The 23,483-nt window shown below is 36.3% G+C and overlaps 1 protein-coding gene across 1 annotated transcript in view; it reads right to left on the bottom strand.

Annotated features, from left to right (window-relative positions):
- Positions 1 to 1,598: 1,598 nt before the first annotated feature.
- LOC106712962 (carboxypeptidase D) overlaps positions 1,599 to 23,483 on the bottom strand; it is a 31,955-nt gene continuing 10,070 nt past the window's right edge. The window contains exons 6-22 of the mRNA XM_045683262.1: positions 22,363 to 22,460; positions 15,286 to 15,489; positions 14,566 to 14,760; positions 14,272 to 14,357; positions 13,717 to 13,917; positions 12,888 to 12,973; positions 12,271 to 12,427; positions 11,116 to 11,282; positions 10,044 to 10,154; positions 8,289 to 8,445; positions 6,629 to 7,298; positions 5,913 to 6,085; positions 5,203 to 5,338; positions 4,835 to 5,037; positions 4,413 to 4,512; positions 2,576 to 2,716; positions 1,599 to 1,907 (exon numbers count right to left, since the gene is read on the bottom strand). Of these exons, the coding sequence (XP_045539218.1) occupies positions 1,783 to 1,907; positions 2,576 to 2,716; positions 4,413 to 4,512; positions 4,835 to 5,037; positions 5,203 to 5,338; positions 5,913 to 6,085; positions 6,629 to 7,298; positions 8,289 to 8,445; positions 10,044 to 10,154; positions 11,116 to 11,282; positions 12,271 to 12,427; positions 12,888 to 12,973; positions 13,717 to 13,917; positions 14,272 to 14,357; positions 14,566 to 14,760; positions 15,286 to 15,489; positions 22,363 to 22,460 (3,010 nt within the window). The 3' untranslated portion in view covers positions 1,599 to 1,782. The remainder of the gene's footprint in view (positions 1,908 to 2,575; positions 2,717 to 4,412; positions 4,513 to 4,834; positions 5,038 to 5,202; positions 5,339 to 5,912; positions 6,086 to 6,628; positions 7,299 to 8,288; positions 8,446 to 10,043; positions 10,155 to 11,115; positions 11,283 to 12,270; positions 12,428 to 12,887; positions 12,974 to 13,716; positions 13,918 to 14,271; positions 14,358 to 14,565; positions 14,761 to 15,285; positions 15,490 to 22,362; positions 22,461 to 23,483) is intronic.

Here is a 23,483-nt window from a genome sequence, read left to right as displayed (position 1 = left end):
AGCCTCGGAGTTGTGTCCAAACTTTTTCGGACATTTTGAGAAACTTTCTTTGAAATGAAAATTTTTTTGACATCTATTAGTTTTGAAGTTTTGTTTACACATTGCATTTTTTTTACATAAAATTTATCATGTTCGTAGAAATAGATATAAAATTAACTACGTATAATGTTGCAAATATTCAAATTATAAAGTTATTTAATTATTATAACGTAAAATTTAAATTTATATTCAAAAGAATACAATTAAAATAAGTAGGTAATAACAGCGTGTAAAAAGCATTAAGGAATGTATATTTGAAATTTTATTACATTAAATATAATTTTTTTTAAATTTATTTATGAAATAAAAAGATGTGTATTTTACTACATTTTAAATTGTGAAAATAATTAAAAATAAGGCATGCATTTAACGCCAATTATATGGACAAATAGTTTTAATACTGTATTATTATAGAAGAGATCAATTTTATCTCAATAAGTATAGAAAAATAAAGTATACTGAAGTTATATCATACATATAAAGAATATATAACCTTTTTAGTAAAATTATTTACTTTTAATATATTGATTAAATGCGTGTATCCGAACGTGTGTAATATCAAATACAAAAGTAAAGCTTATATAAGTATTTCTAAATTACACATTAAATTAAACTTACCATTTTGAACGTTAAAATTGCACAGAAATAATAATAAAAGTAGATTAATCACTTAATGATAAACATGGAACGGATAAAATAGTGTAAGAAATGGCGGCAAAATTAGCAACATTTTGACAGAAACGTCAAAATGTGACATTCGCGTAAAAAGTTTTTATCAAATTAATTATACATTTAAAATCTGTTAAAATATAATATTAAACCTTTTTATATAATAATATAAAATATTTACGTATATAATTTTATTTTTCAAAATACTTATTTTTTTAAATATCATTATCAAACCCTGTAAGGAGCAAGTCGTTTATTTGACAAATTATTTTTTTTTACAAAAAAATCATAGATTAAGTAGTCTTTTTACCAAGATATATTTATAATTTGTTTATTTGTTTCTTTTAGGAATTATATCTTAAGTAGTATTGTGTAATAAACTTAACTGGCTTGTTGAGAGGCGCTTTTACTGCGGTTAATTCTTTCAGAAAATATGTAAAACTTAAAACATTAAAAATAACTCAAGACACAGCTACAGACCGACAAGGATTTTGTGACAATTTAACGTTGACATAAGAGTAATAAAAGGTTAGTACAATTTTGTTTAATGTCACTTATATACTCTCGGTTAAATTATATTGTCGGTTTAATTACAATGGCTATTGTGGAGAAAAACTACCTTTTTTTTTACTAAAGATGTCAACATGAAGAGTGACAGCACTTAATATACCACAGATATACAAAAAGCATTATATACTCTGTAGTCGAAATCCATCAATGTAATTCCAAAAAAAAAAAAAATCTAAAATAAGTAATTTTTTTATGATACATTAACTGTTTACAACAAAAAAAACCTTTTTTATTAATTTGTGGATGCATTTCAGTTTTAATTTCTAATTTTTACTAAAAAATCTCGAAAAGGACGTATAAAAAATTTTGAAAGGTGACAGATGACAGCGAACTCTTGGTCAGTTTTTCTTCCCATGATCTGTCAGACAAGTGTCACAAGATCTTTGTCGTTTCTATATTTTGTGACAGAAATAACCGTGTAAGATAAAATTGTGTACACATGTTCAGTATGAGCAAAGGTGAGCTCTGTGCGTATACAAAAGTTGTGTGATCAGAGGTCAGCGGTCAGTGGTCGTGCTGATCTACGGGTTTCCACTCACGATCAGAACGGAGTAGAACAATTTCGTCTTCGGAGTCTGTCTCCGATGGTGGTATATCATCATCATCGTAGTACGGCTTTTGTAATAGATCTGAAAGAACAAGTTAATATATTGCATTTCCATACAAAAATATCTATACAAAAATGTATAGTTCATTTCATTCTTATAGATGTTTTTATACAATTATTTCAACATTAGAAATTTACAGGAAGTTGTAATGTGCAAGTACTAAATAAGTATTGTTTTATTGTATAATTATCCATACAAAAATGTATATAATATATTTTTTTTTTTTTAAAATGATAGATTTTGTTCACGACTCCAACAGTACGGAATTTAAAAAAAAAAACATCATAAGTAGCCTATGTGTTCTTTTAGACCAGTGTTTCCCAAAGTTTGCGATAACGCCCCTTTGAGGGCGTTTGAAACCTAGGAGGGGGCGATAAGGGGTCCAAAAATGTGGGGAATTGAAATTAAAGTAATAAAATTGTGGTTTTTAAGTTTTAGGCTTGAATAAAAATTAAGGGGCTGTGAAATATAATTGATTTTCAAAGGGGGCGGTGGACGAAAATAAGTTTGACAATCACTGATTTAGACTATGTTCTACATCTGTGCCATTCATCAAGATCCGTTGAGTTGTTCCACAGATACCTTCAAACATCCATCCATCCATCCACATTTATAACATTAGTAAGAAGTAATTATTGTATTTCTACATTAGCACAGTATTTAAATGGTCATTTTTTGTATGTATATACCATATGTTGCGTCTGCACACAGAGGCTGTTTATCATCAGGAGGCAGCTGAGAGAAGAGATAATTGCGCCTCGACTCTCGCGCCCTCTGTCTACAACCGAAGCACCAAGCTGCAGACAACACCACAAGTACACCAACTGCACCTGCACAAATAACACTACTTTTAATTTTTTTTTTTTTTTGGGATTTTCTGCTTTTCAGGACAAGTCATTATCTTTTAATAGACAAGCTGGTATATAATTGTATAGCCTTGATTGAAGTCTGGTCTGAAAAGATTGTAAAAATTTAGACCGACATCAACCGAATTAACTTTTAATTCTGCGAACTACCTTGTAATCTATACAAATATACTTTATTGTGCACTATCATGGAGTTACAAAAAAGAAAGTACAACAGGATTTTCACAAAAGGCGGTCTTATCGCTAAGCAGCGATCTCTGCCAGACAACCTTTGGGTAGAAATTAAGCTAAGTAAACCAAATCGGTAGGGTGCACACGAACAGTGACAAGAAATAAAAATAAAAACAATAGAAATATTAATAAGAGAAAATAAAATAATACAATATTTCAGCAATATATAGCCAAATTACAGCTGCAGATAGTGATCTTTGACATGTTTTTTAAACGATTCAATACTTTTACTGCATCTAATAGAGAGAGGTAAGGAGTTCCATAGTTTCACAGCGTAAACCGTGAACGATTTTGAGTAGAAAGAAGAGGTGTTGATCTATATATATAAAAGAAAGTCGTGTTAGTGACACTATTTATAACTCAAGAACGGCTGAATCGATTTGACTGAAAATTGGTGGGCAGATAGCTTAGATCCAGGAAACGGACATAGGATAATTTTTACCCCGTTTTCTATTTTTTATTCCGCGCGGACGGAGTCGCGGGTAAAAGCTAGTAATTTTATAAAAGGTAATTTCTTAATATTTTATTAAGGTAATATCTTAATATTTTAAAGGTAATATTTTTCTTAAATGGCAACACTTCTCGACTCCGTCACTATTTTGTGACAACTTCTGGAGAAATGATTAAAAGTGGTTGTGGTTGAACGTTTTGATTATTGAGTCACGAGCTCAGCCAGTGGTTGGATAAACATCAAGGTGATAAGTTATCTAGTGGAAAATATGCTTGTTATTATCATCAGCTCACTATACGTTCCCACTGAGAAGCTCTGAGCTTACCCCTAGTTAGGGGTGACTAGGACATAGTCAACCACAGTCAAGTGCGGGTTGACTTCACACATATCATTGAATTTCTTCTCAGATATATGCAGCATCACGATTCCTTCATCATAAGAACTTCAGATAAATGTACATATTTAAATCGAAAAACACATTGGAACATGTCGGGATTCGAACCCAGGACCTGCAGATTGCAAGTCAAATGCTTAACCCCTGAACCACTGACGCTCTCATTTCAAATCATAATTATATTAATTTCAACAAGTCAAAGTTACATTTTTGATGTGAAACATCTATAGGATCACTTGTAAACCGAATCGTTGGCGTGGCGACGCTTGCCGTGGCGACGGGTCGCCAAGCTATACTAAGGTATACATATATATATATTTTATGTGTTTAGTTTAATAATATTGAATATTTAATTTTACTATTATTATTATTATTCCACATATTTATTAATTTTCTGATTTAAACATTTTTCTTAATATTATAATTATTATCATTACTATTATTTATTTAATTATAATATTTAATATTTTATGCATATAACTTGTACACACACGATGTTTCACATCTGCCAGGCGTCCTATGACGGCTCACAAGTTTTTTTCGTTATAAATGGGAATAATAAATTATTTCTGATGTATACTAACCGGCGACCATGACAAATACGAGTCTAGGTAGACCGAGTACAGTGTCGTCTCTTTCTAGCTTGAATAGTACGTTGGGTGTCACCTTGTTGTCACTGTTTATCTGGAATTAGAACGTAACATGTAATTATCCTGAAGAGGAAAATCTGAAAATTCTAAATAGATGGCGCTAGCGTCAAATAAGGGGTCTTTTATCAATTTTTTTTAAACAATTTTTTTTCATTTTTTTGTTAATGAATAATCTATGAAATATCTTAGAAAAAAAAAACACTTAATTATGTTTTTTTTAAACTGAAATTTGTACTCTATGGTTTAGCGCTTATTACTCTTGATAGTGCTGACATCTATCGTAAACAAAACGTAGTTTTTCTCTCCAACACTGAAAAACTTGAAAATTAGTATCAGCGCCATCTATCGGCACTCACCATGACATGTCTGGTACTAGTTATATAGCCATCAGCGGCAACAGACAGCATTACTTCTTTGCCGGTGTATGTAACAGGCAGAGCTAGCAGAAAGCGACCAGTGACGTCACTGCCGTTGCTTAGCAACGGCTTCAGTGACGTCAGCGGGTACAGCGACACACGAGCGCCCACTAGCGGTTTACTGCTGTAATCTAATGCTAAACCTGAAATCAGTTAAATAAATATATAAGTTATTTCTACTTTGCTTAGATATTATTATATAATATTAAAAAAAACACACAACGTAGTCCGATTACATGACTTTTTTTAAACAAACAAAGTCGAGATCTAAAGTTAGTGTATAAATAAATAATTTTAAATAATCAAACCTGTGATATATATGATGTTGGGGTCATCATCCAGAGGCAGTTCATCAACAGCTAGAGGCAGGTGTTCCGCGTTCAGACGTCGGAGTACGATGTCTTTTTGCTTCACAATGCCCTCTATAACGCGCCATGTTAATTGCTGTTCAAATAAAAACGGTTACGGACAATATTTCAACATATATAATATATATTTCAATTATATTACTATCCCTTTCATTCTCATGGGAAAAAAGGTAAATCTTATCCATGACAAGACATTTTTTTAATTTTTTATTTAATAAAGATTTAAAACAAAAATTGTTTTAGAAATCGGCCAATAGATGGCGCTATCCACTAGAGTCAAAGTCAGTCGTTTTTTTTATAATCAAAGCAAAAAATATATATTACAATATATATTTTATATAACAATACCGAAAACTAATAAACGGCCATATGAATTCGCCAAAATAGCGAAGCGACAGCTTAATATAGAAATCCGCATTTGGAAATTTGTTGTCTACCTTTAATCGAGACGTACTAAAATATTTGTTCCCTCCTCTGCCAAATTCACTTACAAGAAAAAGATAGGACGGAGAAAAAGACCAAAATTTTGCCTCTGGCACATTTCAAAGACAATACATGACCTGTCTTCCGTATGGTTGTGGTCTTTCACAAGTCGAAGTCAGTCAACATTACTGTCTATCTACTACCGTTAAAAAGATATTATATTATACCTGATCGTGGTATCCATGACAGCGTACAATAACGCGGTAGTCACCAGCGGGTAGTAACGCGCGGTAGTGAGCCCTGTTAGGTGTGACGCGGTACTGACGCGCTACACCAGTCACGGCTAGTGACGCCTCCCTCATCGGTAGTCCATCCTCATTCTTTATATAACCTTTTACACCTAATAGGAAGAGATAGTTGCTAATGTTATGAAAAATACATCAAATTAAATTATAAAAGCACACTAGCGCCACTTATGTCATTTTGTTTTGTGACAGAAGTAATCTCGATAGCTGTCACCTCAGTCATCGGGTAATTCTTGTTTGACTATAAAAGGCATTTTATAGTCCAAGAGTTAATCGCATTTAAACTCTATTAATCTTTACTTCCTTACTAATATTATAAATGCGAAAGTAACTCTGTCTGTCTGTCTGTCTCGCTTTCACGCCAAAACTACTGAACCGATTTAAATGAAATTTGGTACACAGATAGTCTAGAGTATGAGGAAGGACATAGAGCACATTTTGACGCGAAAAAGGGTTTGTAAGGGGATGAAATTGGGGGTGAAAGTCTGTATGGAATTATCGTTATTTTTACAGTTAGAAGCTTGAAACTTATTTTCGGTTAAGTAAAATAATTAGCGTAAAAAAATTCTATCCGAAGACAGAATTTCACGCGGACGAAGTCGCGAGCACAGCTAGTATACAACTGAAACAAAACTTACCTGTATTAGCGACTTCGACGAGTTTCATAATACCACGCAAGTTATCTCTCCACACCCATCCGATGACATCAGGCGATGGCATCTTGCAACAACTCAATCCTAATGACACTATCGGGGTGTTATATCTTTCACAGACCAAATCTATCAAGTTTCCATGACGTATGTGATCGTTTTTCTCACTGCATTCGTAACGATCACTAGGACTTCTATTATCTTGATATTTCTTCGCAAACTGTTCATATATTTGTCTAGATAAATCAGGATATGCCACATTTTCAGTACCAGAAGATAACTCTATCATTAAATCGTATTTTTCATTTTCTAATAGATGTATAAATGATTTTTCCCTCGTATAATTTGATAATGGATTTAAATTGTTCTTTGTTAAATAACTATATACGCTATCACCGAATTCTTCTTCTAACGCTTCTATTTCACACTTATCTGTATTATCGTAATGTTTTAATATATTTTTATATAAAGGATCGATATTTGGTATGAAATGTAATACTGTGTTTTTCAGTAATTTCTGATGTATTGGTTCTCCGATAGTATACGCCGTTGATATATGACGAGCGAAGTTTACGAGTAGCTCTTGGCCTAAACCTTGTGATGCGTATAAATTACTAATCATTGCGATACGGAATTTAGTCTCCTCTGGTGATCCAACCTGGTAAATAAATATGAATTTTCATATAATCTTATCTATATATATAAAAGAAAGTTGTGTTAGTTACACTATTTATAACTCAAGAACGGCTGAATCGATTTGACTGAAAATTGGTGGACAGGTAGCTTAGAACCAGGAAACGGACATAGGATAATTTTTACCCCGTTTTCTATTTTCTATTCCGCGCGGACGGAGTCGCAGGTAAAAGCTAGTATAGACTAAATTAATGACAAATATTATATGTAGTGTTTTTTTATATTAAAAGGTGGTTAACAAGCAAGCGGCCACATGAATTCGCCGAAATGTCGAAGCGACCGCTGCCCATAGACATTCACGATTGCGGATGCGTTACCTGCCCTCAATCTACGAAGGAGAAAACGCACCAAAAGAGAATATTAAACCTTCCTATGCATCTCCTTCTCCATCAAATCCACCTCCCCATCCCATCCTTTCCTTATAAGAAAAGGGGTGGGAAAGGACAGAGGGTTAAAATAAATCCCCAGGCATCACACTCATCAGACTGTAGTTAGAATTACTTCAACTTGAAGTCTGTCTTCTGTAAGGTCGTGGTATTTCACTGAGTGAGGACATTTCGTGCAACTGATGTTGTTGCTGACGTCCACTACTGTTAAAAGTGTATTGAAAATTATTTGACTTCATCTGCGCGAAATTAAAAAAAAAAAACTAATAAATATAGTCTATGTCATCCGGGAATATAGTAACAACAGTGAAAGAATTTTTCACAGAAAGACCTCTTTAAGAGAGAAAAATAAATCTCAAACTTTCACTTATACAGTTACAACTAGATTTAGAAAAAGTCATAAAATCCGTAATACTAGTTTCACACGAAGACAACAATAACACAGAGCAGTAAACATTGCAAACATAATACTTATTATTATTGTTGTGTGTCAAACAATCGGAATACTTTACCATCTTTGCTTTAATCACCGCCCTCGTGTGAAACTAGCTCCTTACTTTATAACAAACCTGATCAGTAAGTTTGAGTGTATGGAAGACAGCAGTGCTGAGTGCATCTCCAGCTTTAAACTCCGCCACATCAGGGAACCTGTTCTCCAGCTCGGCCAACGCCGCGTACGTCTCCACCCCGCTGTGGTACTTAGTGTTCACTATGTTCTCCAGTACACTACAACATATAAATATATATATAAATCATACTAATATACATAAGAATGGATGTATGGATGTAGAATATAGTCTGGAAGAACACAGGGTACTTATTGAGTTATTAAATTCTACGCGGACGGTATCGCAATCGACAGCTAATATATATAGATTTTAGTATTATTCCAAATAAGTTCTAGACATAATTAAGATGTGGATAATAATCGAAAGACGGAATTTAGCCACGAGGTCAGATTTCTAGACCATTATTGCGTAGATAAATTTGATACGGAAGAACTTCGCGTACGGCAAAATGAGTGAAACAATTTGCCGGGTTCAGTGTTAAAGTCTGTGGAACCTTCAAGAATAGACTTATCTTGGAGGATCTTAACTTTGCGAGAGTCACTACGCAGTACACAATTTTGAAGATGCTGGGGAGGACACTAAGCGGCACAAAGATGACCTTGAGCAGCCGAAATATTTGAAAAGAACTATCTTTCCATCACACCAAGGAACATCAGATGGGATTGTATTTAAACACCAATTTATCTTACTAATAAATGCGAATGTTTAGATGGATGGATGTTTGTTTGAAGGTATCTCCGGAACGGTTCAACGGATCTTGATGAAATTTGTCACAGATGTAGAACATAGTCTGGAAGAACACATAGTCTACTTATTTTTTTACGCGACATCAACGCGTGTACGTCGTGTAACTGAATGTAATGAGCCTTTATGTTAGTGAAAAGCGGACAGTTAGAACAAAAACACACAACTTGACATGCTGAGTTTATTACATAAGCGACAGACTTACAGATATATAAGTGAAGTACATATACATATTTATAAATATACATAGTACATAGAATTACATAAATACATTAAAAAAAAATAAACTTAATACAAAAAAGCTGTATAAATTTTATACGTAAAAAAATAGTTCTGCAAACTTTAAAATTACCATTTTTTTTATCAAATGTCTTAAGATAATAATTTCTTTAACGTATTCATAAAAAAATATATAGTAAAATTAATTTTGTAAAATTTTTCTTAAATAAATTTACCTAATATTCTAAAAGTAATTTAAAAATCTCGATAAAAAAGGACGGATATAAAAATTTGGACGTTTTTTCCAAGACTAATATATAATTTGTGAGTTTTAAATATATTTATATCTAAGTAGAAATCTTTAAAAATTTCAATCTCATATGAGTATTAAAGTTTACAATTTTCTTTCCATCATTATTATTATAAATATCTAATTTTTTGTAACTACCCACATTGATTATAATAAAAAAAATTAAGCATAACGTAAAATCTAAACGCTAACAGAGAGCATAGATTAAAAAAATTAAGATGACATTTGGTCTTGAGATGGACAGTGTTGCCATTGATTTTCTGAGAAATGTATAAAAAATTAAACAATTCCTTCTAAAATAGTAAATATATTAACTATGCATAAAAAATAGACATTTAATGTGCAAATTAATATTTTTTTAGTATAAAAAATGTATTTTTAGTATCAAAGCGTAAGTTTGCAGAACAATTTAGAAGTGAAGAGTGCGTTAGAGCAATATAGACTGTATGTTGTATGCGATAAGGTTCATTTTGTGAACTCACCGGAAGTCGTAAGCGGAGGACCAATGTTGCGGGTCGTCCACCATCAGCGTGAAGTTGACGCTGACGGAGCCGTTGACAGGAACTGTCACTTGCTCTGTTATACTTTCATATCTGGAATGTTAGAAATAGAAGGTGATATATGTGGTGTTAATAGTGGGCAGAAATAAAAGATTCTTCTTCACTTACTAATTTATTCATTATTTTTAAACTAGCTTTTACCCGCGACTTTACGACGCGCACACAAGATAAAAAAGTTCCTATGTCCGTCTCCTAGTTCTAAGCTACCTCCCCATCAATTTTCAGCTAAATCAGTTCGAACGATCTTGAGTTATAAATAGTGTAACTAACACCACTTTCTGACTATATATATAGATTTTTAAAGAAAAAAAAAACTTTCCGTTCACGTCTTCGTCTTTCTCTCACTTCACTCACACTCTCGCTCCCTTTCGCTCTTATACATCCATCTTCTAACCAATCAATCGTTCAAGCATCTCAATCTTATCCATCTAACATTCTTTTTCATTCAGTAACCACAGACCTACATAAATAACGATTTATTATTTAAATAATTATCTGTACACAATTAGCAAATATCTTTTACTCTATTTTCATGAGCGATTGTTAGATTTCAGACAATTTTTTTTGTAACTTTTTCTTTCGTCTTTTTTATATTCGTCATCGTCGAATTCAAAAAAAGTTTAATAACATTCCCTTTTACATCAGCTATATTTCCTTCAAAGTACCTTCAAAATCCAACCGTTATGAAGATTACCCGGAACAAACGCGACAGACAAATTAAAAAAAAAAATACTTTTTCGTACACGAAATATGTCATTTTTTCGATATTACATACAGACAATTAATTTTTACTAATATTATAAATTCGAATGTTTGTATGGATGTTTATTTGATGGTATCTCCAGAACAGCTCAACGGATCTTAATGAAATTTGGCATACATGTAGAATATGGTCTGGAAGAACACATAGACTATTTTTTTTTTTAGACGCTTATAATTAATATATCTAGACATTATCTAAGCACACTCTATCTGATATAAGATATAAACTCACCCATCTTTACTAGCCGTAATGTTATAATTTCCAGGCATCAGCAGTCTCCAGAAGTCTCCATTTAGCGCTGTTTTGACACCATGTTTAATGCCAGCCACTGATATGGTGGCATTGGCAAGCGCATGTCCTATATGACTATGCACAAAACCATGCACTCCTGTATTTACCTGTTTAAATAAAAATATTTTTTATGTAAAACTAGCTTTTACCCGCGACTCCGTCCACGCGGAATAAATAATAGAAAACGGGGTAAAAATTATCCTATGTCCGTTTCCTGGTTCTAAGCTAACTGCCCACTAATTTTCAGTCAAATCGATTCAGTCGTTCTTGAGTTATAAATAGTGTAACTAACACCGACTTTCTTTTATATATATAGATAATTAGTAACTACATTTTTTTTTCAATATCTGATGTTGCAGATTTGTTGCCTACATTTAATCGACAGAGGAGTCCTTCCTTAAATCCCCTACCCATCCTTTTCTCATAAGAAAATAGTAGGAAGGAAATGGATACTTAAATTAGACTTTAGTAATTAGAAATTAGTTCCACTTGACACCTGTCTTTTGTGGTCGTGATATTTCACTGAGCGAGGCTCATTCGTGTAACAGATTTTGTTTATCTGCGTCTACCACTTTTAAATAACACGCTTGATGTTATCTTGTTCCTTAGTTAAACAATTCTAAGATGGGGTAAGATAGATAGAAGCTTGTCATCTTAAATACGTTACCAGCAGCGCCATCTATCAATAAATTAATATGAAAAAGCGCCATCTGTCATTAAATTAGATAAAATAATGTAAAAAAGCGCCATCTATCATTAAATTAATGTAAAAAAGCGCCATCTATAAATAAATTAATATGAAAAAGCGCCATCTATTAATAAATTAATATAAAAAGCGCTATCTATAAATAAATTAATATGAAAAAGCGCCATCTACTAATAAATTAATATAAAAAGCGCCATCTATCGATAAATTAATATGAAAAAGCACCATCTATCAATAAATTAATGTAAAAAGCGCCATCTATCGATAAATTAATATGAAAAAGCACCATCTATCAATAAATTAATGTAAAAAGCGCCATCTATCATTAAAATAATGTAAAAAAGCGCCATCTATTGTCGCAAAAATTACATCTGCCAATAACTGTATACCTGTTCAATGAACTTCAACAACGCCTCCTTGTTATCCTCCCAGTAAGTGGGCAGGTCTTCAGCAGGTGGGAACTTGTAGCAGCCCAGCTCCAGCGTCAGCTCCATATCATTGGTGTGCAGATAGTTCCAGTCCTGCATACCTCCTGATAATACGTACCTGAAAAAACATACAGAAAATCTTAATTTCTTTTGTCATAACTATGTACAAAAAAAATACTTTTTTTTACATTGATTAACAGTCTTACTCCAAAAATTTAATATAAATGACCTTTGGATATTTTTTTCCAACGTTTAGAATTATGATTTGAAAAAAAAAAAAACGAAAAAAAAAACTTTTTTTTTGCATTGATAAAATCTTACTCCAATAAATTTAAGATATATGACCTTTTGATATTTTTTTCCAACGTTTACAAATTCGATTTCAAAAAAATAAAAAAAAATCGAAAAAAAAAAATTAAAAAAACTTTTTTCAATTTTTTTTCTTTGTTATTTTTCTCTATCACTTACATTTCGTATATATCCTTTTTTAGTCTAAAGTGAACTAAGTAAAGATGTATTTTATTTAGGTGTAATTGTTGAAGGAAATTATTTTTTTTTTCTTTTATTAAATAACTTACCATTTGGCGCCATTAACGATGCCTTCTGGAAACTTCTCATTTGGTGATCCCTTACAAGGCTGACCGAGATGCATCTTGTGATGAGCCTTTGTAACAAACATTATTTGAATTTTTTATAATTATCTATACCTTATTTATGTTGCTATTCTTAATAACATTATAAACTAGCTTTTACCCGCGACTCCGTCCGCGCGGAATAAAAAAAAAATTTACAACGGGGTAAAAATTATCCTATGTCCTTTTCCTGGTTCTAAGCTAGCTGCCCACCAATTCTCAGTCAAATCGATTCAGCCGTTCTTGAGTTATAAATAGTGTAACTAACACGACTTTCTTTTATATAGATAGACTAGCTTTTACCCGCGACTCCGTCCGCGCGGAATTAAAAAAAAAAAAACCGGGGTAAAAATTATCCTATGTCCTATTCCTGGTTCTAAGCTACATGCCCACCAATTTTCAGTCAAATCGATTCAGCCGTTCTTGAGTTATAAATGGTGTAACTAACACGACTTTCTTTTATATAGATAGATAAAGATGAGAATGTTTGGATGGATGGATGGATATTTGAAGGTATCTCCGGAACGGCTGTTTGAATCTTGATAAAAATTTGGCGCAGATATGAAAAATAGTTTGCACTATAGTTTTTTTTTTTATTTCCGCATAACGGAGTCGCGGGCGACAGCTAGTTTCTATGTAAATGTAATACACGCTCTTAAATTAAATTTTATCAATTTAACATTAAAAATTTTTAATGTATTTTTTATTTTATTTTTTAAATGATCAGGACCACTTTTTTAGTTGAAAATTTGTATAGTTTTAAATTTTCACTTACATTAGAGTAGACATGAGCTAAATGCACAAAGACTGCATTATCGGGGGTGAGGAATTCCTTGCCGCTGGACATATGAGGGTTGCCATCGTAAGGGTAGTTGGCGACCAACGCACCCCCATGCAAATTAGCAGACAGCACGAATGGTATTGACTGGGACCATTTCATTACAGCAGCTGTTTCCACCTCAGGTAAGGAGTTGTCCTGGTAATTTAAAAGAAAAAAATTAAAGATTTTTTGACTTAATTTGACTGTTAAGTAATTAAACTGTAATCTTATTAAATGTAAAGTTTTTAATTCTTATGCGAGGGTAAAAAAGATAACCTTAAAAATAAAAAATAGTAGTTTTTTTTAATAAAACAAACTATTTTTGCTTATAAAAACATTAAAAGTAAAAATATTGCAAATTATCAGAGTAAAAAATAAATTACTCGTATTACTTTTATAAAAAAAAAAATTGTATAAAGAATAAGTTAACATAACTGTAAGTCAATGTATGGAATTATATAAAGCTAAATAAATAAATAAATAAATTACTTTTGTATATTATTTTAATACCTGAGTGGGTCCAAATTGATCCGGAAAATTTCTGTTTAGATCCACATCGTGTGCGTTTGCTCTTCCAATTATACTGCCAAAGTCACCTACAAAATGACAACATGCGTCAAATTTTATTATCCCTAATAAATAATAAGAAATTCACCATAAAAAAAAATGTTTTTTTATTCAATAAATAACAAAAATTTTTTTTTTCCTAACTACCTTTTGGCAGTTAGTTGGCAACATTAATTACTGTCATTACTGTCAAAGATTAAACAACTGCGCATAGATTATAAAGCTCCAATCTCTTACGTTCTCTACTCCTCTCGTATCCATCAGGGTTCATGCTTGGCAGGAGATGTATCCTGGTGTTGTTCAACATCTTCTGGATCCTCTCGTCGCCGCTGGTGTACTGCTGGCATAGATATTTGGCCAACAGCAACAACATTTCCCGACCAACTACCTCATTACCGTGCATGTTGGCCACGTATTTGAATTCTGGTTTGCCTGTTGGTGACAAATGTTTGTTTTAAGTACTAGATAAAAAAAGGATTTTTTTTTTAATTTATTAAGGCATTGTATATCGGTGTCCTTTAGCCTAAAAAAAAGGAAAATCTTGCTATTTTTATAGAGGGATTTCTTTTAAATGAACTTCAACTTAAGTAGATTTTTCGAGACATGGCGTTTTAGAGTTATTACTAAGTTTGGCATAATTTGTTTCTGGTAAGTGACCAATTGAATATAATTAAAAAAAAAAGGAATTTAAATAGTAACATTAAAATGTCAAGCGATAGTAGCGCCACTTGTCAGGTACCTTCACAATCTTTATTTTAAATTCTATTAAATACTAGCTTTTACCCGCGACTCCGTCCGCACGGAATAAAAAATAGAAAACGGGGTAAAAATTATCCTATGTCCGTTTCCAGGTTCTGAGCTAACTGCCCACCAATTTTCAGTCAAATCGATTCAGCCGTTCTTGAGTTATAAATAGTGTAACTAACACGACTTTCTGACTATATATATAGAATATACCTGGAATATGTCTTCCCGGGTCTCTGGTAACTTCCAGTACGTACAACTCCCTGCCCTCCACAGACTGACCGATGCTGGTGAGGCGGGTGATGTCGGGATACCCCTCGTGCAACTTCTGCAGGAAAGCCTCCATCTTGATGTAGTCATGGTGCGCGAAGTCAACTGCAGAAAGTCCGTCGATGTGACGCGGATTCCTGTTACGTGCTGCAGATTTGCCCGCCAATTTTTTGACAGTTCATTTTGAGGTTATGTTATAGGTTTGTTAGTAGGGTTATTACTGTTTGGTAGTTACGGTAGTTGAAATCTATTTTTAATTAAATTTTATATGACTATAGTCTATTTTAAATTTAATATCGTGATCTCTAGAAAGAGAAAGTTGTGTATTTACAAATAAAGTCGTATAGAAATATTGAAGTTAGAAAAGAAAGTTGAATTTTTTTGTTTTGTAAAATCTTGTAAAGGAGTTAATGTTAGAAAAAGATAGTAGACATACCTTAAGGAAATCCTTCGTTTGACTGTTAGAATTTAAAAAGGAGTAGGGAGAAAGTTAGGTAAAATAAAAGGAGTGGCAAATCAACAAGACGTAACAGAAATAAACCCAACACCATAGAAATTAATAACAAAAGAAAAGTACATTCAAGATTTCATAAATAATATAAAGTTCGCCTTTAAATATATTTAAGGCAAAATAAAAAAATATCAATATTTTTTTTTATTTGTTAAGTATTTGATAATTTTTTATATAATCACGAATTAAAAAAAAGGAAAATGAACATAAAAAAATTATGGCGATTAATTAAAAATCAGTATATCACATTTTATGACATATTTATTTCAGTAAAAAGACAATATAAGGAAAACTATTACTGTTTTAATTGATATATTAGTTAGCATTTATAATAGATGGAAGTTTTTGAAAAAAAAAAAATTCTAAACATACATTATTTTATGTGTTAACAATTTTGTTGTAAAAATTATTGGAACGAAGTTCCTTATCGCGCGTTGTGAAAGGGGGCTAGATGGAAAAAATTCTTACGAAAAGTTGTCACGACACTTTTTGCTACTTCACCATGGCAACGAGGTGACAATATATAACGAAAATTCATAGAAATAAAATGTACTTCTTGTGAAGACTTAAGTTTTTTATTCATAGAATAAACATTGGTTCCTTCACTAATTAATAGAAAGGAACTTCGTTCCGTCCGGGTGTCCATTGACAACTCTCAAGTTTTTATTATTACATTTATTTTACAAATAACTCTATCCACAAATCAAAACGACATAATACATATTTGAAAATATTCTGAAAGCATTTTTAATATATTTACTAGCTATCATCTGCGACTTCGTTCGTGCGGAATTAAAAAAAAAAGTTAATAAGTAGTCTATCTATTCTTCCAGACTATGTTCTACATCTATGACAAATTTTATCAAGAACCGTTCAGCCTTTCCGGAGATACCTTCTAACGAACAAACATCCATCCATCTAAACATTCGCATTTATAATATTAGTAAGAAGTAAGATTGTAGTGGACTGTATAAATGAAACTTCTTCTTGATCGGAGATGCTTACGCCTTTATTTCTCCCAAACGATTGGACAATTTTGACAACTTACAATATCTATTTATACTAAGTTCGCCACGGCTCCAACAAACGTAACACTGTGCCGCACCGTTCTTTAGCGGGCTTCAGTTAAAACAATGCGCGTCTTTCTGTATCGGTTGATAAAGGATTTAACAAAGAAACCCTTTAGCAGCCCGCTGTGGCGCCACAAGATAAACATAGAACCGACGATAACTGTTTGAAATCTTAAACTTGTCGCGACGCGAGTTCAAGAGCGGCACGTGTAACATGAGTTGGTAACTACGTCGCCAACAGCTCTCCCCCCGGCGCAGCTTGCGTAGCCTCTTCTATTCCTAAGGCGACGATCCTACTGACGGGCCGCTTGAAGACTCCTGTTCTGGTCTTGACATCGACGACTCTGACGCCGCCGTCGGGTCCCGGATATGTGCGCGAGACAACCCCCAGTGGCCACACGTTCCGTGGCAGCGTTGGGTCGGCGATGACTACGATGTCTCCGGTCTGCAGTGGTCGTTCTCCTCTTCCGGACTCGCCGCGTGGTACGAGAGTCGGCAGGTACTCTCGTACCCATCGCCGCCAGAAGTGGTCGGCAAGCGCTTGGCTGGCGCGCCAAGTCCGTCGATCCTCTGCGTCGCACGATCCGTTGGTTGGAATTCCCGTCGATGACCCCAATAAAAAATGGTTCGGGGTAAGCGCCTCTGGCTCCAGGGGGTCGACACTTACATGTGTCAGTGGTCTGGCATTGACTGAGAACTCGATTTCAGTCAACACAGTTCGAAGCACCTCTTCTGTAGGCGCTTGTTCTTTCATCGCAGCATTCAGTGCGGTCTTGACTGATATGATTAACCTCTCCCAGGCGCCGCCTTGGTTGGGCGCACCGGGAGGAATAAACCGCCATTCCATTCGGTGCCGCAGTCCCTCTCCTCGAAGTTCAGATGCCCACTCGGTGTATGCAGTCCGCAGTTCTATGTCGGCTCCTCTGAAGTTCGTAGCGTTATCCGAGTACATAAGTCGTGGCCATCCTCTTCGCGCCGCCATCCGACGTAGGGCCATGATTGCTGAGTCTGTTGACAGTGATGCTACTATCTCTATATGGATGGCGCGTGAGGTGAGACACGTGAAAAGTGTACTCCACCTCTTTTCGCGGCGTCTTCCTATCTTCACTGTCATCGGTCCGAAGTAGTCGACTCCACAATTGGTGAAAGGACGATGAAATGGATCGAGTCGTGCTCGCGGCAGGTCTCCGGTGACTGGTTGTCGCGGCTTGGTTCGGCGCACGCGACAAAATGCACAGTTCCGTTCCACTGTGCGCACCGTTGGTCTGAGATGAATGATCCAGTAGCGCTGCCGGAGATCATTTATCACGCGTTCTCTATTTGCGTGACCCGCAGCGCAATGTTTGCGAAGCACGATCAGCTTTGTGAGCGTATGTCGGTCGTCCAGGATGATCGGACGCTTGACGCTCGCTGGAGTGGACGCGGCTTCGATGCGTCCTCGGACCTTGAGTACTCCGTCTTCGATCACCGGATCCAGTCTGTACAGTCTACATGATTTCTGTATAGGTCGACCTGCTTCAATACGGTTCATCTCTTCGCCGAAGCATTGCCGTTGCGCATGTTGGATGAGCAGTCTCTCCGCTTGTTCTAGGTGACGACATTCGAGGCGCGTAGCAGATCGGCGAATCCCGATGTCGACGAAAGCGATCGCTCGCGCTGTTGCCCCGACGAGAGTTTCGTATTTAGAGAAGCGTTCTGGATCAGGTAGCCAGGAGTTCGTCTTCCTCTTATCTTCTGTCACGTGCATAACTTCCGCCTCTTTCGGTTCAGATATTATTTCGGTGGGCCACTCAGACTCTGGCTCACGCAAGAAAGCAGGACCCCGGAACCAACGATCGTTCAGGTTGGTTACACTATTAGATAGGCGGGTCGCATCGTCGGCTACGTTTAGATCGGTGGGAAGCCAACTCCACTCGTGCTTCTGCGTAAGCTCAGTTATCTCTCTGAGTCTGTGGGCGACGACGGGTGTGTATCGTCGAGCATCGTGGCGTACCCAGTGGACTGCTGTTGTATAATCAGTTCGGTATACGGTTCTCTTGTTGGCAATGTGATGGTCATGTTGCCACAGCAGGCCTTTCTTGCAGCCTCCATCGATCCTCTTAATGGATTTCTCGACGATATTCATTTCTCGTTGTACTTCGTCGCTGACGTGTGACTTCTGTGAAACTCCGAAAGCATTGGTCGTGAAATGATTTTCCATCAATTCGTACAGATCTTGGTCGTTTGTGCATTGATGTATCGGTTCGTATACATGTAGCACGCATTCGGTCTGTGCTATCGTTCGTGGCACCGTTCCGTGTACCACCCAACCGAGCTGTGTTCGTGATGCCGCTGGCTGATTAGGGCGGCCAACTCGTAACTCACGGGACACGATACATTCCCAGTGGTCTGCTCCTACTAGGATGCCTGGGCGAGCTTGATCGTAGCTTATCTCTTCAATATCTAGGTCTTCCAGGTGTTCGCCCTTCAAAAGATCTTTGGTTATGGACTGCCTGTGCAGACGTAGATCTCGTATAGTTCGCGCTTTCAAATCGAAAGACTTTTCTTCTTTAAGACCCCGAATCGATAAGGAGACTCGTCGGCTGGAATGTTCGTTCTGTTCCATGTTCACGCCATGAAGGTGCAGCGGTTCTGAAGGGCCTTCGGCTCCGATCAGTTGAGCTAGCCCTTCGTCGATCAGCGTTATCGTTGCTCCTTCATCCAGCAGTGCGTGCGTCTTGAGCTCCCCCCGTGGACCGCTAATTACCACGGGACATATCTTCAGAAGAACTCTTCTAGGGCCGGTAGCTGATCTGGGCGCTACCGACAGTACAGCTTCTTCCTCGGACTTTTTCTCTGGGTCTGGTTTGGCCTCTTCATGCAGTGAGGAGTGGTGAGGTCGTCGGCACCCGTTCACACCGCATGCCTTGGCTCTGCATACGATGCGCCTGTGTTTGCTTCTAATACATCTGAAGCAGATCTTCTTTTCTTTCACCAACTCCCACCGCTGTTCGACAGCGAGTTCCTTATATTTCGGACACTCTGGCAACGAGTGCTGCTGCTCGCAGCTAGGGCAGACGATGGTACCTCCTGCGTACTCGGCGACAGCGTAGACAGGTTGCGTCTTCTTTTTCATCATGACGTCAGGTCTGATCTCCCGTTTGGCTGCGTTCGTCGTGCTTGTGCTCGTTGCTGGTGCATATGCGAAGCGTAGCGTTCGATCAGCTTCGCGCATAAGGAATCGTGACAACAACGTTATCTCAGGATCTGTTGCGTCTTCGTGTTCGTGTGCGTAATCGCACCATCTGGATCGCAGATGTGGACTCAACTTGTCTAAGATTTCTCGTGCTAAGAGAGGGTTATAGAGGTAACCCCTCTTATCTATTGTCTGCAGAACGCACACATTGTTCTGTACTTTAATAGCGAACGCGTTCAGTTCGGTCGCCGATGACCCTGGCTTTGGCAGCCTCTTCAATTCGTCTAGCGCTCGGTCTATGAGCACTTCCGGCCTGCCGAAGCACTGTTCTAGCGTCTTGATAATGATGTCAGGGTCTGACGCTGCATGAAGTAGCGCCGCGACAGCGTTCCTTGCTTCTCCCTTGAGGCAGCTTCTTAATCGCTGAATATTTTCTGTCGACGACACGCCATACAATTTCGTTGTATCCTTGTAAGCGGCATAAAACGGCAACCACTCGTTTACGTCACCCGAGAAGATCGGTAGGTCGGTATGCCGTAAACGTGGTCGCGCCATTTTCTCTAATGTCGCTGCCAGCTGTTCGATGCCACTTCTTCTGGTTGGCGTCGGCGATCTAGTTCGTTGGGTGGCCCTAGGTTCTTCGCGCTGGCCACCTACAATCTCCCCCCGTGGTTCAGGGGGGTTTGAGTGTAACCACTCGACCACCTTCTCACGTTCTTGAGCAGGTGTAAAAGGAACATCGGGCAGGCTCTCCCGGTCATCGTTGATGACAGATACCTCGGCTGCTAGCCACTTCTTCACGAGGTCTGCCTCCAGTTCAAGTTCCTTTTTCTTAATGGCAGCCAACCGTTCTGCTGCTTTTAGTTCTGCCAGCCTTAGTCGCGAGTTCACGCTGACGTTCGAGCGTTGCGACATTGTTGGCGATCTTCGACGGTCTTCATGGATCGGAAGCCCCGACGAAAGATCTGTGGTGGTCGTCGTAGGGAGTAATGGATCAACCCTTAGATCGCCGCTCCGTTCGCCCATATAGGATCGGTGTAGTATGGGTGACGCCGGAGGGTCAGGGTGTAGGCGTAGTCTTCGTTCTAGTTCGATCTGACGTTGCGCTTCTTCTTCCTGACGATCTTGAAGCCGTCTTCGTTCTTCCGCGTCAGCTGCGTCACCTTGGCTCCTGGTGATCACCATCTCGATCTGACAGTGACTGACGTGAAATAAGACGTCTCTTCAACTAGGAATTCGAAGGCAAAATCTTCACAAATAAAAATGATCTTCAAAATTAATCTTCATAAATTCTTGCATAAATTAAAATTAAATTTCTTCATAAATTTTCATAAATCTTCATAAATCCGGCTCGAAGGACCAAAACTGTAGTGGACTGTATAAATGAAACTTCTTCTTGATCGGAGATGCTTACGCCTTTATTTCTCCCAAACGATTGGACAATTTTGACAACTTACAATATCTATTTATACTAAGTTCGCCACGGCTCCAACAAACGTAACACTGTGCCGCACCGTTCTTTAGCGGGCTTCAGTTAAAACAATGCGCGTCTTTCTGTATCGGTTGATAAAGGATTTAACAAAGAAACCCTTTAGCAGCCCGCTGTGGCGCCACAAGATAAACATAGAACCGACGATAACTGTTTGAAATCTTAAACTTGTCGCGACGCGAGTTCAAGAGCGGCACGTGTAACATGAGTTGGTAACTACGTCGCCAACAAAGATTATATAACATATAATGAAATATCGTAATACTTTATTAGTAAATATAAAGTTCAAACCAATCACCTTAAATCTAATTTGGCAGAATATGTTAAAAGACATGTGATTTTTTTTTACAGTAAATACAAAATAAAATTAATACTGTTTAATTCGGATTTTAATATAAAATCCATTAATTTGTACAAATAAATTAAAATTACAAATCTAAGTCGACGATACAATTTAAAATAATCAAAATGGTCCTTCGAGACATAAAAACAAATTTCATACGAGAAAAAATAGAGTATTATTTTGCATTTTACTAGTACTAATACTTTTTTAAATTAAAATTTCTATGAATCGGAAATTGATTTCAATCTAAAATTAAATAACAAAAAAAAATGGTCCTTCGAGCCGGATAACTTTTCAAATGGATAAAATGACTATAATATACACTTTACCCAGTTTATGATTTGACAATAAGCACTAAAACAAGATTGACAATGAGCACCCAGCAGTGTGTCAAGGTGACACCCGAGTTGCCGTCATGTCGCTGTGACTTACCGACTGAGAGCGCGCGCGAACGCCGACTGACAGTCAAGTTGACAGTCGCCGCGGCACCTTCACTGACTGACACTGTCACTGGCGTTGGTGACACGTAACTGGAATACAAAGTATCAAAAGTACAGAAGTCTGTTCGCAGAATAAAAAAACAATAGTTTTTCCAGATGTACATACTTTCTAAAAAAATTTTTATCCATCCATTCATACATAAATTTTCATATTAACAATATTAGTAATATAGTTGTAATGAAGTGAACCATAAACTAAGTTATTTGTCTCGCTTAGCTTTTATAAAAATATGAATGCTGTTGAAATCATTGTTTATTTAGTTTGTAACATCTTTAAAAACATAATATAAAGATATTTCATATGTTAAAACATAGTATGAAAAATTGTTTATCCTATAAATATACTAGCTGTCGCCCGCGACTCCGTCCGCGCGCAGTTAATGTTAGAAATGTAAACAAACAATAAAATATTCGTGTTTGACATTTATGATTTGTGACTTGCAACTGGCAATTATTATGTGTCAACAATGTCTATGCAAAATTTTAAAAGAAATACTTGCAACACTGTAACCCTCTCTTCCTTTTTTGGTAACTGTGGCTAGCTTATGTATTTTTTGTTCTTGCTTAATAAATCTAATTAACTCAAGTGCATCAACCGTTTATTTGTGCATAACCCATCAGGTTATGGGCCCAGGGCAAAAAGTCATCGTGATTAAATACATATTTTGGTGCAATAAAACATATTGCGTGAGTGACGCAATTGTGTTAACGCCGTTCGCCATTGCTTTGTGTGTTGGCGGCGTCCATCATGTCGGCCGGCGTAACTTCTACACCAATCGAGAAATTGCGTGGAGCAGAAAATTACTCAACGTGGAAATTTCTGATGAAAATGATTCTCATACAAGAGGACTTATGGGAATACGTCGAAGGAGAAGCAGACTCAAAGGCCCCGGACTATGCAAAAAAGTCACTCAAAGCTTTAGCCAGAATAAGTTTAACGGTAAATTCTACTGCGTTTGCACACGTAAGAAACGCAAAAGATGCAAAAGAAGCGTGGACGAACTTGAGCAAAACCTACGAGAGTAAAGGTTTATCTCGCAGGCTGGGCCTGAT

This window comes from Papilio machaon, chromosome 21, assembly GCF_912999745.1.
Source record: "Papilio machaon chromosome 21, ilPapMach1.1, whole genome shotgun sequence".
Taxonomy (NCBI): Eukaryota; Metazoa; Arthropoda; class Insecta; order Lepidoptera; family Papilionidae; genus Papilio; species Papilio machaon.
Note: the sequence above shows the minus strand (reverse complement) of the source record. Positions and strands in the feature narration are given on the sequence as shown.